Raw genomic sequence first — 16,013 nt, forward strand, 5'->3', positions numbered from 1 at the left:
AAACAAACTGAGGCTAATTCTAATCTGAATTAATTTGATATAGATAGATAAATGGAGTGATTGATGTAGGAATACGTTGAAAGCTCAGATTTACGGAAACAAAGTGGAGATATGGCGTTATTGTAACCTTGACTTTTAGCCTGAAAACCTGGGCCTTGAAACAAATTGAGCAAAATTAAGCCAAGGCAACTTTTGATAAGCTTGGAATTTACAGGTAGTATGGTTTGTAAAATATGCCTCTGTTAAAGGAGAGTGGGCATAGAATTTTAAAAAGCACAAGATAACACAGGCTGTAGTGTTGTGGAGGAGTTCCCGGAGTTGAGGAGAGTATTTTGGGAGCCCAGCTAGAACAAACTTTCCATAGCTCTGACTAAGTGGGCGTTGAGACCAAAAACAGCTCATAGATGAAAAAATGCTGGCGTTGGTGGTGTTGTGTTGCCTCAGGTACCGGTCAGACAATAAAATGCAATCCAGGAAGTCTAGTTTGACTAATAGGTCATGGATCTATTTAAATCATTAGATACCAAAGTACTGCACAAAGGTTTAGAATTGTTATACTATGAGACAGGATTTTACAACTCTAGAAAGTAATTAGAGGGACAATATTTTTATCTCCATCGTGCTGATTGCCAGGTAACCGTTCAAATATGAAGTTCCGATTACAAGGCAATATACCAGGAATGTGCACTTTCATGTGTTTGACTAGCCAATGCAGCACCTTGCCAGATGACACTACATTGTGTTGTGGCAAAAGTTTAACCAGATTCAATTTCTTTGCTGGGCGACCTGACATGAGTTGGCTCCCCAATCCAGTCCTTGGAAACCTGACTCCGAATTTATTAAGCATCGCAGAATATCTCTTTGGAATCATCCTGAAAGTTAGACTAAGACTTAAAATACCAGGAAGCACAACGTGAGGTAGTAATGAAGCTCTCACACACTCTCTCGGCTGTTGAACAGCACTGTCAGACTTAAAATGAAAACTCCCGGTTACAAGTAATTATCAGTGCATTCCAAAACATAACCCTGACGTATTGGTTTTGAAATTGAATGAGAAATGGATTTTGCATTTTCAGTTTTGTGAAATGGGCAAACAGTGTACAACCTAAACCTGAAAATGGAAATGCAAACTGTACTTTGGCATTTAAATATGAAATATGTCATGGCTTTAGTGCTCATCAAGTGAAAAAGAAATGGAAATGCCAGTTTACATTTTCATTGGAATAATGGCTGGATTTTCCCAGGCCCTTATCCTGAAATATGTCATAGTCATCCATCAAAATCAGTGGGCAGGATAAAACATCCAGTTGCTTGAAGTTTTATTCAAACTCCCATATCAGAGGACGTTCTAGATACTTTTTGTTTCGTCAGGGGCATTTAAAAACAAAGGGGAAAGTAGTCAGGCTGAAGATTTGGACCATGCATCCATAACCACTTATCTATGTTGTTGCTGCGTTTTTGATTTACTCTGAATCTGTCCTCACCTACGCTTGGAGCATTGATGTTATGTGACTTTTAATTACTCTGACAAATGCCAGGAATCCACTAATTTGTTAGAAATAGTTTTAATCATGTTAATTGTTGGGGAAATTATAGAATATGCATGGTATTGGAGCCTTGAGGTGTTACAAATGCAATTACAGTTAGGCACCCTAATAATCGCTTTTGTAGCTGCATTTCCTCGTTGCCAATTAAGCACAAATTGCATGGACCCGTTCGCTGTGATGTGGAGACATTGGTCGTTTTAAGTCAACTGTATTGGCTTTTCTGTGTCTCCTTGTATCACATTTCTAGGACAGCCATTTATTGTTCGAAATTTTGACAAATGTTATTCAACTTTTCAATGCATTGACAGAGATCAGGCGCAAAAATCATTCCAGCCCTTGTAAAATACTGTGTACGGTATTTAAACACATTTTTGGAGCAGTTCAGGAATTCAGCCAAGGCTGTAGCTGATTGATTTAACAGTGTCAGATTGGACTGGAGAAAATGTAGAAGCTGTTTCTCTGCTGCTAAATGATGAAACCTTTGTCACATTGGCGTGTAAGGTGAGGGGCCTGCTGCAGGGGCAACATCAGTCAGACATTCACTGAATAAAAATATAAATGCAGTGAGTTGAAATGAAAGATCGAAGACTTTCTCAATGCACACAAAAGGCTAATTTCTTTCTTCACAATTAGAGTGGCCATAATAATAATCCTAATCTGTGTGATTTTATGCCACACCTGTCAGTTGGCTGGATCATTTTGGCAAGTGAAATGTTCACTAACTATCTGAGTAGGACTGTTATATTATGTTATGTTAGAAATGAGCCTTTTGTGTGCATGTACAAATTGTTTCCTTTATATTCTTGTTCAGTGTATTATTAGTGTAACCCTGAACCAACTGGAGAAAGGGGTTTAGAAATTGATTTTGGTTTACAGTTGCTCTGTGCCATGCTGTTTATACAACAGATTGCCTTCAGACAGGATTTTACTGTGGTGTGCCAAGACCTCAGGTGTTCTTGTCAACAGCCACCTGGCTGCACAATGCTCCCCACTGCAACAAAATTAGCAAGAGCAGAACAAGTAATCAGCATCTGTTATGTCCTTTCACTCTACAGACTTGGCAAGAAACGACTGCGAAAGTTAATAAACTTTTAAACATGTAAATAAGAAGAAATATTGATTGCACTTGTAGGTTTCCATGTTTTGTGTCACAACAAAATTTCAGTTCAGTGTTCCAGTTCAAATAATTCAGTTTAAATCGAGTGCTAGCAGTATGTACAGTCTGCGAAAAAATCTCCAATCTCCAAAACATTTTATTATACCATACAACAGTATTTGAATGTAATTCAATTTTAAAATGAAGCATTTTACTAATATATATTGACAGATTTGCTTTGCTTTGTTTATATGGAGATGGTGCCCCATATAATTCTAAAAATTATAAAAATAATCAAATCATTATTAACTTTTCTCTCACTTTTCCCCCCAAGGATTCATTTGTCTTGTTTATCTAATCTCACTCAGCCCCCCTCCATGTGTCAGTCCTAATGTAATCAAGTATTATCCTATGCATTTTGATCTTATTTGTTTGTCCATTTTTCTAATGCAGAATGATGTTTTATTCTCTCTGCCCCTCTTTCTATGGCACTTTTCTGCAAATTTAGTGTGAAAAGCAATTGGAACACCTTCGGGTACAAGGCATATTAAATTACTGCATGTTAGTGTTCAGTTGCAAAGTCAAGGCAAACTTTTTGTGTTATTACTTTGTTATTATTAGGTAATTTTTTATGCAGTCTTGGATTGAGTTACCCATAGATTATACTGGTTGTCAATGGCAGTGATATCCATTGTCTGCCCGCCTGCTTGTCAGTCACAGATAAACAATGCCTCTCAATGTCTCTTTGTTCATCTGCAGATAGCTTCCGTTACTCCTGTGACATCTGTGGCAAGAAGTACAAATACTACAGCTGCTTCCAGGAGCACCGTGACCTGCATGCAGTTGATGGTAACCAGGAAATTTTTGGGCAATTTGCACGACAACTTATTTTTTCTCTGAAACTCCAAGTGAAGTGAACTTGAGCATTTCACACTGTCCTCTCGCTGCAGAATCTCAACTTCCTGCAGCAGCAACAAGAGTAGCTTGGTATAGAGTATATCAGGAGAATGGGTAGTGTTTTTGCTAAAAAATAAATAAATAGATAATAATAATGATAATAAAAAAATAATAGCGGCACAGCTCTAATAATAGTCTGTCATATATGCATGTGCAAAGTACAATTTGAACAGAACAGTATGATATATCTCAAAGAGCTTGTGTTACATTTGATCACAAGTCAAAGTATTCAGTGAAAACTAATCGCTCACTTCTTCCTCACCTCCCTCCTCCGTCCCTCTCAGATCCATATGAACAGGTCGTGTTACCAGTGGATGGCCTTAAAGACGAGGAGCCAGTTGAACCCTACCAGAAAATTGGACCAAGTAAGACTGTTTGATGCACCTTGTTTTTAGTTAGTTCCACAGACATACCATGGCAGAACGAGATTAAAAAATGTACAATGAATACAGAAGCTTAGGCAGCAAACTATATACTCTATAGGAAAATGATTAGATTCGGATTATTTGTCACTGTAACCATTGTTTCAAAATTATTCTGCTTCATTTGTTTTATATCATATTTCAATGATTATTTAGAGGGGGATATCAGGAATCTGAAGCAGGGCGTATTCACTTACTTGGCATTCAAATTCTAAATAGATTTTAGGTACATCCATCATTCCTTTAATTGTGTTCAACATGCCATTCAGTTTGACAGATTGAAGTCCACTTGTGTCCGGTTGAGTGTATTGGACACAGTTTGTAGTGAACAAACTTATGTCACAGTGATGGTCCATGTTACAAAAATAACAATAAGCATTTGAGCTGACTCCACACTGGCAAGGTTTCAGAACATGAGTCCAAAAGTCCTCCTTCGCAGGGGAAAAAGCACTCGCCCACCTCCGCAGAGACCGCGGGTTCAACCGACGGCAGCGGGTGTCCCTTCAAACACAATTGGCAGTGTTCGCAGGTGGGAAGCCTGCACTTGTCACTGCACTAATGACTCCTACTGATAGGGGGTTAGCGTGAACTTCTACGCACTATGCAGGGAGACCCCTGTGCTTTTGTGTATTGAGGTGTTGCTAAATGTAAACTTACAGATAGGAATTTATCAATCAGAAAAAAGCTCAGAATCACCAGCTCCTTCCTCTTCTCCACTATTAGGACCCCTTGTTTTCTGCTTCTCCGTAGCGAAATACGACATGATTAACAATAGAATGCTGTCTCTTTTTTAACTGGGCACAACTAATCCAACAAACCGGATCTCAATCGATATGATGCAGGTTTTACCAGTAATGAGGATTTTGATAAGATCACAACAAGTTTGATTTGTGTGTTTTCTTGTCTGCAGAAACGGGGAGCTACGTTTGTGAGTTCTGTGGGAAGCAGTATAAGTACTTCAACCCATACCAAGAGCATGTCGCTCTTCACACACCAATGGGTGAGACCATTTACTTACAGATTAGGGTGTGTTGCATTATTTGTACACATCACGCCGTGAATTTTGCCTTGAAATGTTTACAATGTTAGTCTGGGAACTTTTTGATGAAAACATCAGTATTGTCAGATTTGATGTCAGTGGTCTAGATTACAGCATTGAGCTACAGCTGACTCTGGGAATCTATCTCAATGCAGGCTCCTTTGATATGAAGGCATCACGAGTGCAGGAATGTGGTAGCATGGATATGAGTAAATTTGGCCACAGCCAAACTGGTAAGATAAAAAGTAAGCATCATTTTTTTTATCCTACATTTTTCAGTAGTTTTCATGCATGCCTCTCTACCTTGATCATTCAAATCTGAACTCTACACACACATACACACACACACACAGTTGAAATTTGATTATCAAACCTCAGTATCATGCACGTTGGTAGAAGTGTGTAGAGCCCTAGAGCAGTAAGTTGTTTTTTCTTTACTCAGTCAAGTACAATGTTTACAGATCATGTCATGTCATGATGTAGAATGCTTTGTAAATGGCTGAATGTGTCGACATGACAAACTGTAATGTTGTTGGAAGTATGGAGGAGAGATTGATGTTGATAAAATGGGACTAACAACCAAGTGAACATCATCAGAAACCAATCACTTATTGCCTGTACTGCTGAATAATGTATTTTTTAAACGGCAGCGTGACTTGTCGCCTGCATGACCACAGAAGTGACGGTAGTTTACAATGATATTGGCATAGCTGGGTTTGAGGGCAGGAACCGTCACAATAACATCACAGTCCTGCTGTGGGGGCACGGTAGAAATTCATAAGAGCATGCCTCACTCTGGCTAAAGTGTGTTACACTGAGCCAGTGGAAAAAGGATTTAAGAGAACCCTAAGAGACTGCATGTAAGGTTCTGGGTCACCTTGCTACTGTATTTGCGGCAACCCTGCTGGAAACTATTAACCTTTTAGTGAATAGTTAATTGCACAATTTAAGGGATGATATGTTTTTTTTTTTTTTCACGTTATGAATCTTTTTTGAATTGCCTCAAGCACCTAAACACGTGAAAATTTAACAAAATTAAAACAAAAAATAATAGCCTGCACAGAGTCTTCAATTATTATTTTTTTTTACCGAGTCTCATTAAATCTGTTGTCTTTTTCCAGAGAGGTTCATAAACTCCAAATAATAACTCAAACTAAAACCAATTACAAAGATTTGTATTTCATACTGTTATTTTAACATTTGGCAGATAGTCCTCTGTCAACGTTGCAAGCAGTTTTAGATGTTACCCTGCTCCATTACTTCACCAAAACTCTTTTCCTGCTGCCATAAATCATAGATTTTTCTCCCAACTGGTACTGTATTTTGTGGTACATGATCTCCCCCCCCCCCCACGCCCCCACCTCCCACCACAATCTTTCTGCTAAGACACGCTCTGCCACTATTTAAAGCATGGCACACACTCACATCTTATAAGTGGGTCAAAAAGATGGAATGAAGAGGAGGAATCAAACCCATATTTAAATGTTATATGAACATTTGGATCCTTTGTCAAGGCTGTTAGTGTGATTGATGTGCATGGTGCAAACTAAAATAAAGATTAAAAAAATGCACATCATTGACTTTTCCTCCAGTTTAACAGTTGTTTGGGTTCATTGCTTGAATTAAGAATATTATTAATATTATTTAGCATTGGCATGTCGCTCATTGTTTCTCCTGTTTTCACCCACAGACAGCCCATTCAGGCGGAAACTGGAAAGTGCAATTCAGTCTAGTCTGGTTGACACAAACAGCTCACAGAATTCAAGCGGTGAGCACTGAGTCACTTATTTTATGTGGATGTGTGTGTATTTGTGTGGAAATGTATAATTTCTGCTCAAACGGTGAAAAGTATTTTCAGTTGTCTGGGCTGAAAATTGAGATGGAGGGGAAGTGGGGGATGTAAAGAGGTTTGTGTGACCAGTTTTTAGTATATAAAGCCCAAGATCTCTGTTGTTGTTGTTTTTATCATTATTGTTATTATTCCTCTCTGCACTCACACCACGAAAATTGAGACCCTGTCAAGCACCATGTTGGATCACCTTTGGTTCTGATAGCGGTTGCCTCACATCGAGGCAGTGAATCAAAAATAGACTTGTAATTAAAGGCCCTGAAAACATATTTTCTAAATCAGCCTCTTACTGTGAGCAATGCTCCCACACATAAACACAAAACTTTCTGTAAAAGTTACAAAAGCCTTTGGAGGCTCTTATGAGTTTTCTGTCTGTGCTGTTTGGGTGGGCTAAGGTGGAAAAAGGTCATGGGAAAAGGTGATTAATAAAAAGCAATTTTATTAATTAAGTATCGTCAACATCATTAATGAAATGAGTTAGTCAGTATAAAACAGAATCAAGCGCAGACCAGTCAAGTGGTTATTGATTTCTGTGCTCTAATCAGCAATATTTGAATCGGAAACTGACGACAGCATAGAGTTTGTTTGATTATTTTGCCACTTTTCTGCCTTCAGTGGTTTTCCATGGACAACAGAGGCGCTGTCAGTCTGCTGTTATAGCAGACAAACATGATCATCATCATGATAACTCTTACTTGGCACATCGCCCATGCTCAACAAAACCTCCACCTAGCAAGCATTCTGCTTTGAAAATGAAAAAAGTCAGTGGACCTTTACAGCGTTGTTGAATTGCTGTTGCTGTGCACTTTTTTTTTTTTCTTTATATTTTTTTTACAAAGTGACCTAAACAGTAATGTGTTTATATCTATCTGACACTCTGCTTGTTGTTCAGCAAGGTTTTTTGCTCAGGGCTGTAATCAGCAAAAAAAAATCCTGTGAAGTCTGGTGATGTTCTGTACCAAATATGGAAATAGAAATATGGGGTAATGCTTGTAATAAAAAAAAATGCTTAAAACACTAAAGGCACCGACTGAATAAACAAGAGAAAAGAGTGACAGGGAATGGCTTAGGGTGTATGTAGTCTTAACTCCCTCCCTGTCCTCTTGTCCACAGGAACCCCGAGCCCTCTGGTGGCCAGCACCTTCTCTACAACCCAGAGTAAGTCCAACCCCGCCTTCCCCTCAAAACAGAAAATATGCATGCTGCCTTCTTCTCATTTCACCTTTTTTTTTTCTGGTATGCCTCAGTTTTTGTTAATCTGTCATTGTTTGGTGCAAATAGGTTCTCTATAATCCTTTGTGATTATACAGCTTTTCTGCATTTAGCTTCATTATCATTTGGGAGTGTCTGAACAGGATTGTTAACATTAGTCTTATTGTACATCTGTATTGTGTTCAGATATAGCTGTGTGTTGAAATGACAGACGACTAAGCATTGGCTGACTCATCCTGTTGCAAGGCTTTCTTTGGACGGACAAAGACTGGTGGAAAAGCTGTTACAAATTTAAAAAATGTTTTCATTTAAAGATGTAAAAATTCATTTCTTTATGTTTTGCCTTCGTTAGATAGGATACAGTAGAGATGGACAGTACATGAGGGAAGAGATAGAGAGGGGCAGTGACAACAAAAGGCCTCCGGTCAGATTCAAACCAGGAACGTTGTGATTACAATGTCCTTTGAGCGCTTTAAACCCCTAGACCACCAGGACGCCCCAACATACACCTTCAACACAAAACTGCATCACAATTGCATTAGAATTTTTCAGAAATGCTGCCTGCAAACAACATCTCTTTGAATGGCAAAAATCACAAAAGCAACACCATCTTGGTGTAACTGACTGTCAGAGCTGCTGCTCCGGTGTAGATCAGAGATAATAGAGGCTAGCAAATGGACAAATGCACACTGTACTCATTTTTTCCTCCTACAAAGCGTCAACGCTCTTCTGGGCCTTGTGATTTTTTAGAACCCTACACTTGTGGTGCCTGTGGCATCCAGTTCCAGTTCTACAACAACCTGCTGGAGCACATGCAGTCCCACGCTGGTGAGTCCACGACTACAAATGCATGTTAAGCTCGACGGGGGCAACAAACAGAATGTGAGCACACCCTCAGTGGCTGCGATGCTTGTAAACGTCTATATGGTCACATGTAATAATCCATTGTTTATGGAAGTGTAGGCATTATTACACACAAACACATTTCAAAGAATATATTGTTGTAAGGAGGGTTGTTGCAGATCTGGTTCTGAGGCTGCTGGATACAGTTTTTATGGTTTGCTGCAAAAATATAAAAAAAATATCTTCATATATGATGCTGATACATAGAGTAGGTGCATTGTCTTGCCCCTGCCTCTGTTGCTGCTCTAACATGTAAATTTCCCCCTATGGGGGATCAGTAAAGAAAAAGTCTAAGTCTAGTTGTTTTATCAAGTAATGAAATATTTAGTGAATAAAATGTTTGAAATATAGATAAATTCCAATCTCAACTAAAATAAAGATTTAAAAAAAATGCACATCATTGACTTTTCCTCCAATTTAACAGTTGTTTGGGTTCATTGCTTGAATTAAGAATATCATCCACATTATTTATTTCATCAAGTAATGAAATGTTTAGTGAATACAATGTTTGAAATATAGATCAATTCCAGTTTCAAGCAACCACAGCCAAAAGTCATGACTACATTTTGTCGCCTTGCCAACATGTCAAAAAAAACAAGAAATATTAATTTTGTGATGATATGAAAACGAGGATAGCAAACAAACACCCGTATCTGAGAAGATGTGACCACCAAACATTTTTACTTGATAAATGACTTGCAGTTTGGTTACCCTCTTATGCATGAATCATGTTGCCTATCCTTGAACGCAGTTAGAATTATAATAGTCTTAAAATACTTATATCCAGGCTTGACCAATGAAAACAAAAGATATTTACACTAGTTGATAATTCATGGTGACCTTATTATTATTTGTGACGGACTCGGAGGCCAAATGATGTATTTTTTTTATTTACTTTAGCCGGTAGTTGTTTTCTTTATTTAATTTTCCGTTATAATTTTAGTCTTTTTTACATTTTTCTCCACTGGAAACACTTACCATACACCTTCTCCATTAAAACCATACAGCATTGTCGCCTCTGCTTAATCTTCCACCTCTGTATCTCCTCAGCGGACAATGAGAACCACACCAAAGGGGACTCTCCCAAAACCTCCTCAGCCTCCGGTCCTCAAGAGCAGTTGTGGAGAGGTTCTCAGGCTCAGGCTCAGGCCCAGGTCCAGGTCCAGGCCCAGGCCCATTCCTCAGTTAAACTACAAATCCAGCCTCAAAGTATCTCCCAGAGAAACCACACTCTCAGCCGTAAGTACTGCCATCAACTTCATTCATTCTATTGGGTGTAACACTACCTATTAAAACAGAGCTTTGAAAAGGTTTCTACACCCCTTGACTCTTTTGGCGTGTTTCCACTAGTACCTACTCGGCTCGACTCGACTCAACGTTTCCACAAGCGCTAGTACCTGGTACCAGGTACTATTTTAGTACTTCCTCGGGCCGGGGTTTCAAGCGAGCTGAGTCGTGCTGAAAATGCGACGTCACCAGACTGCAGGCCACCGATTGGCCTCGTTCACAAGAATCAAACCTGCCGTTTTTAAAACCCTGGAAACAGCGACCGTGCGTTTTCATTATTTCTGTAAACGAGGTAAACGGCTACACGCAAACCAAACGCTCCATGTCCTTAGTTGTGTTTGTTTGTGCCGCATACAAATTACGCCACCGGAGTTTTCGGCCCGCCTTGCTATGACGACCCTGCCCACTTTGAGGTGGTACGCTACTGTAATGGAAATGCAACCAAACCGAGTCGAGTCGAGTACAGTCGAGCCGAGTAGAGCCAAGTAGGTACTAGTGGAAACGCGGCATTTGACTCTTTGTACAGTAAATTGTTTGAGAATAACTCTGACCTGGAGGTTAAGAGGCATACCATATAATGCCCCAGGTTTGATTCCTGCAGAGAATGTCTTGTTTGTCTCTCTCTCTCTGTCTCTCTCTCTCTCTCTGGTTCTGTCATCCTATATGATTCTGTTTTTCCTTTTCACTTGTAACATACTGTGCGTTTTCTGCCAATACATCAAATTACAAAAATATTAACACTAATTATCACTTGTTTTGCTCTGCCGTCCCATCTATCCATCTGCCGTCTGTGCTGGCAGAGAATAACGGACTACCTGAGAAGGAGCGACAGCAGGTGGCTGAACGCCTCTTACGGGTAATGTGCTCAGATCTGAGCATGCTAAATGTGCTTAACAGCAAGGACTTCCTGAAGTTGGCACAGACTCTAGTGGATACGGGTGCTCGTCATGGTGCCTACTCCACCCGTGATGCTTTTGGCAACATGAGTGCCTTGGCACTGCGCCAGCTGCCCCGCATGTACAACCAAGTCAAAGTCAAAGTCACGTGTGCTCTAGGCTCCAATGCTTCTCTCGGTATCGCTGTCACATGCCACTCCCAGGCATCAGGCCCGGATGCTTGCTTTGTTCTAACAGCCTATCAGGTGGAAGGGTCGAGACTGAAGCGCTATGTCCTTGGTGTGAAGGAGGCCGAGCTGAGAGAGGGGCCTGAGCAGGTTCACCACTGGGTACAGAATGTGCTGTCTGAGTTTGTGATGTCAGACATTCGCACTGTGTATGTCTCAGACCCCAAAGTGTGGGCGGCAGGATTTTCGGGATCTCCACTTGGTAGCGGTGGTCGGGGCAGGATATGCTTGCGGTGCGCTGGATGTTCCCTCGGTGCAGTTGTTCAGGCTGTCCTCGGGAAGCGCAGCCTCCAGGCTCGAGGTCTTCATGAATTGGCTGAGCTTCTCTCAACGTGCCGAGATATTGCCTCCTCTTCCTCGCTGGCACTTTGCGAGGATCAATGCACCAACACATCCTCAAGCACGACTGAGGAGGGTGCACAGGGAAGCCCTGCACAATGCCCCACTCCTCCTTGCTGGGATCGTATGGCTGAAGCTCTTCTGCAGGTCCACGCCCATTTTGAACACATTTGTGAAGCTTATGGACGCAGTAAGGCTACGGCTCCACTCCTCCAAGGCCTCAACAAGCATCTGCTTGGGACACTGGCTTGTCTGCTGGCACCTCTGCGCCTGGCAGCTCTGGAGCTGAGCAGCCAGAGGAGACCAACTTTACAGCAGGTGCTGCCCGTCTACCTACGCTTGGAGAAGTTTTTCACATCCAAAGCTGGAGAAGCTGGAACCGGCACGGCGAGCAAACTCTGCCACTACTTCTTAGAAGCACTTAAGGAAAACTTCAAGGTACTGAACTCATGTTGCTTACATTGACAGAAAAAAGTTTCTTTAGTAAAGTTAAAGTGATACAATTCCTCTTAAAATACTGAAATTTTGTAAGGAATTGGCCAAAGTTTTGTTGAAGGATATCATTGCTGAAATCACTAAAATTAATAAAAGAGTTTCAGAACTGTTATCAAAGGGAAGGCATCACTTTCTATATCTCAATATCTTAATGTTTTATTCTACCACTCCTTTTACACTTAACAAAACAAGCCAAAGTTATTAAAAATGTTGTCTTTGCTTTACTAATTTTCAGACATTTGAGGCGAACTTTAGATTTCTGTCAGTAGGTACGATTTGGTGCCAAAAATTTAGAGAGCCCTGATATATGATGAATGCATTTGAGTAATTGCGTTTTAGAAACAACTGTCATTTAAATGTTCCTCTGTCTCTAGGTTGAACGAGCCCACCAGGTAGCCATGGTCCTGGATCCACAGCTCAAGCTGCGTTCAGTGCCAGCCTACCAGCATGAAGACATAATCTCTCGAGCATGCGAGCTGGCTGCTGAAACCAGGGATGGAGGCATGACTGGCGGTGGAGGATCGGGTGGTGACGAGCGGGACACTGACGGCCCGCCAACCCCAAAAATAAGCCGCATAGAGGGAGGAGGAAACAATAGCGGCGCCTCAAGGGGAACTCCCTCATCTTGCACATTGTCTGGTAATGATGACAGTCAGAGCCAAGTTAGACAAGAGATTTTTCAATACCTGGCCGAGCCTCTTCTCCAAGGCACACCTGACCTCTTCCAGTACTGGAGCTCAGCGGTTGGAGAGAAGTTCCCCAGACTTGCTCGCCTGGCACTGTGGCTCCTTGCTGTGCCTGCTGTGGGCATACGCAATGAGTGTGTGACTGTGTGTGAGCAGAGCCTGGCTATGAAGAGGAAGCAGCAAGTGACCGCTGAGGAGATGAACAAACTCATTTTCCTTCGCTCCAACATGGGCTAGGAGAAAAACCCAACCAACCCTAACCAACCAAACCTTCACCTCCAACCAATGACTCAAGACTATTATTTATATACTGTAGGTTTAGACCAACTGTAAACTTAAATGTGTATGGACATTAATATACTTCTCAAGACAGATATTTACAGGAAACTCATGTTGTACAGGTTGCAAACACCCATAAAACAATATGGCTTATTACATATTTTATACAGAGAGCAGACTGTTGTAAAGTACTGTGGACAAAAGGTAGGGGTGGAACGGTAACTCTCAAAAGATTGTCCTGTTTGGTACTCCCCCCCCCCCCCCCCCCCCCCTCGGTTTGGGATGCACAAGTAAACAGGACAAGTTTCGGTCTTATCACGGCTAGTGATTTAAATTACTCCAGCCTAAAGACTAAACTGCATAAAGGCTATAATGCTGTTATTCTCACTGGATGGCAACATTTTCAGGTAAAGTCAGCTTTCACTGCTTGAAGCTACCGTCATAGACCTCTGAACAATCCTACTGGATTATCAAAGATGTCCAGGAGATAAAGCAGTAGGTACTGTAGCATGTACAGTATGTCGGAGAATGATGGTTTTCATTGGTGTGTGACACAAAATTGAAGTGGTGAATCCTCACTGCCATTGACAATTAAGTGTACTAGGTTTATGATTTACTATCATGCATCGCTGAAAATTCTATTTTGCCATATATTCAGCCACGGAAGGCGGTCGGGTAACTGAGAGCTTAATCATTGCAGCTAATTTGACGGTTGCTTCCGTAGCTGTGGATCATTTGCATGCACTGCACTGTATGCTGCTGATAAAACATGAATGAATGAATGAATGAATGAATGAATTAACAACATTAGTAACGATATGATGCCTTCCTTTGTTGTTTATGTTACAAATTTTAAAGAAAAGTCATCCAATGGTTTTTCTTCTTAAAAAGCGGTCTTACGCTACTAAATAAGCAAACGTCAAGATTTGCTTATCATGAAGTTGGCTTTATTATAATCAAGCCTCTGTTGAGTTTCCTTAACAGCTTTTGTTTTTCTTGACATGCACAAAGAGGACAGCATCATATTAGAACCTGTTTGTCTGCTTTTACACTGATTTCATTCAGCCTTACCATACCATAGCTGGATTGCACCAACAGGAAATTAAATAAAATGTTGGCTAAATAAATCTTATATTATCCGTTAATACCTGATTGTACAACCCAGCTTGTACGTCAGCAGACATCTAGAGGCCACTCTATCTGGCTTGATGATAGTTTGCAGTGCTGGTAATTCAGGAATAACACATCAGTCAGTGTGAAAAGAGACACCTACAGTACAAGTTGCATCAGTACACTTCTTTTTACTGAAGACGCTTTGCCTGTGCGTTGCCCTCAGATAAACAGCAGTAATATTATTACACATCAGTTTGTTAAGCTTGTAGGCGAGGATTTAATTCATAATTGCACAAATCCTTGTGTGGTTGCCCACTGTGTGTGTGTGTGTGTGTGTATTTCTATTTTTTTTCAAGCTTAGAAAAGATATGTCCATAGGAAAGTTATTACTATTATTATTTTATTTATTCTTTTTCTCTCATTTATCATTCTAATATGAACATTGTCTTCCTTGTGGGAGCTACAAATTTCAATTTTTAAGGCAATAAGCTGAATCATAGGGCATAGTTTCCAAATCTATCTGCTACAAATGACTGTTCTCATGACGCTCCTACAGTTAATTATTAATGGTAAATTATTTTCTTTTCGTTTGTGTAGTCAATGGGATTTTCTCAGGAATGAGTGCACCCAAGCAGGCACCGCCACTTTTTCCTCACTGTACCGAAAACACACCAAACTGTGACCTCAATGCCGAGGTATGTACTGAACCGTGACTTTTGCGAAAACGTTCCACCCCAAATACAGTTAGTGCCATTTGCAACAAACGAAGAAATGATCACTGAGGGTTTATTTTTTTCAGGATAAAGCAACTTCTGCCAGTACATTCACTAAAGTCAACACATGCATACTAATGTAGTCAAGTTATTTATTTTTTTATGGATTCTAGTATACATTTACTCCAGCTGATACCTCCTTAAAAATGACTTGGATGAATGGAAGTTATACTGTAAATTTGTTTGTTGCCTTTGGTACTAATTAATCAAGTACTAGTTTGTCATCTCTGTTTTTGGGCCTTAAGTCTCTTTCATGCGCTCACCTTAAACCCTACAGTCAGAGTCAACATCATGCCTTTTTATTACTGTTAAATGGCCTTCTTTTCACCATCTTTTCTAAAGCTTATAGTTGCGTTTTGTTTGTTTCTTTTTTTTCCACTCTTTTCAACTCAAAGGGACTTATGGCTGATGGTTGTGAACACTGTCCTCTAGTGGTCTAATGGACCTCCTAAAATCATGGACACCAGAAAAGTGCTTTATTCCAAAGTTCCCAACTCTTCTAAAGGTTGAACTGATTGAAGGTGTATTCTTTTCAGAGTCATCTGGTGTTTTTTTAAAGCAGGTCAGGAATTATTTCAACAGTAACACACGCAAGCACAAGTATCTCCTGCGTAAACGTATTCTCACGTAAGACTCACTAGCAGATTAAACATCACACGAGCAGGTCTTCATTAGGGTCATACCAGAGTAGGAGGATATATCAATGCTGATATTGTGGTATTAGACATTTATTTGTAATCGTAACATTAGTGGTGCAGCCTCAGTATTGTCTTTCAATCCTAAAGGGTGCACTACATTTAAAATGCTCGACATGAATGCACAGGGACTGTCTCCGCCTGCTTGGCCAGAATCGACTTAGGTTTTAGGCCACACTATCTACTCTTTATTCAATT

General features: G+C 40.4%; 1 protein-coding gene across 1 annotated transcript in view; it reads left to right on the plus strand.

Moving 5' to 3' along the window:
• Window positions 1-14,015, plus strand: part of znf618 (zinc finger protein 618) — a 28,192-nt gene extending 14,177 nt beyond the window's left edge. Inside the window, exons 6-15 of the mRNA XM_070850660.1 lie at window positions 3,403-3,492; window positions 3,885-3,965; window positions 4,933-5,052; window positions 5,217-5,294; window positions 6,752-6,829; window positions 8,024-8,068; window positions 8,873-8,950; window positions 10,076-10,264; window positions 11,113-12,212; window positions 12,644-14,015. Of these exons, the coding sequence (XP_070706761.1) occupies window positions 3,403-3,492; window positions 3,885-3,965; window positions 4,933-5,052; window positions 5,217-5,294; window positions 6,752-6,829; window positions 8,024-8,068; window positions 8,873-8,950; window positions 10,076-10,264; window positions 11,113-12,212; window positions 12,644-13,192 (2,408 nt within the window). The 3' untranslated portion in view covers window positions 13,193-14,015. The remainder of the gene's footprint in view (window positions 1-3,402; window positions 3,493-3,884; window positions 3,966-4,932; window positions 5,053-5,216; window positions 5,295-6,751; window positions 6,830-8,023; window positions 8,069-8,872; window positions 8,951-10,075; window positions 10,265-11,112; window positions 12,213-12,643) is intronic.
• Window positions 14,016-16,013: the final 1,998 nt, after the last annotated feature.

The sequence above is a fragment of the Pempheris klunzingeri genome, chromosome 19 (genome assembly GCF_042242105.1).
Source record: "Pempheris klunzingeri isolate RE-2024b chromosome 19, fPemKlu1.hap1, whole genome shotgun sequence".
NCBI lineage: Eukaryota > Metazoa > Chordata > Actinopteri > Acropomatiformes > Pempheridae > Pempheris > Pempheris klunzingeri.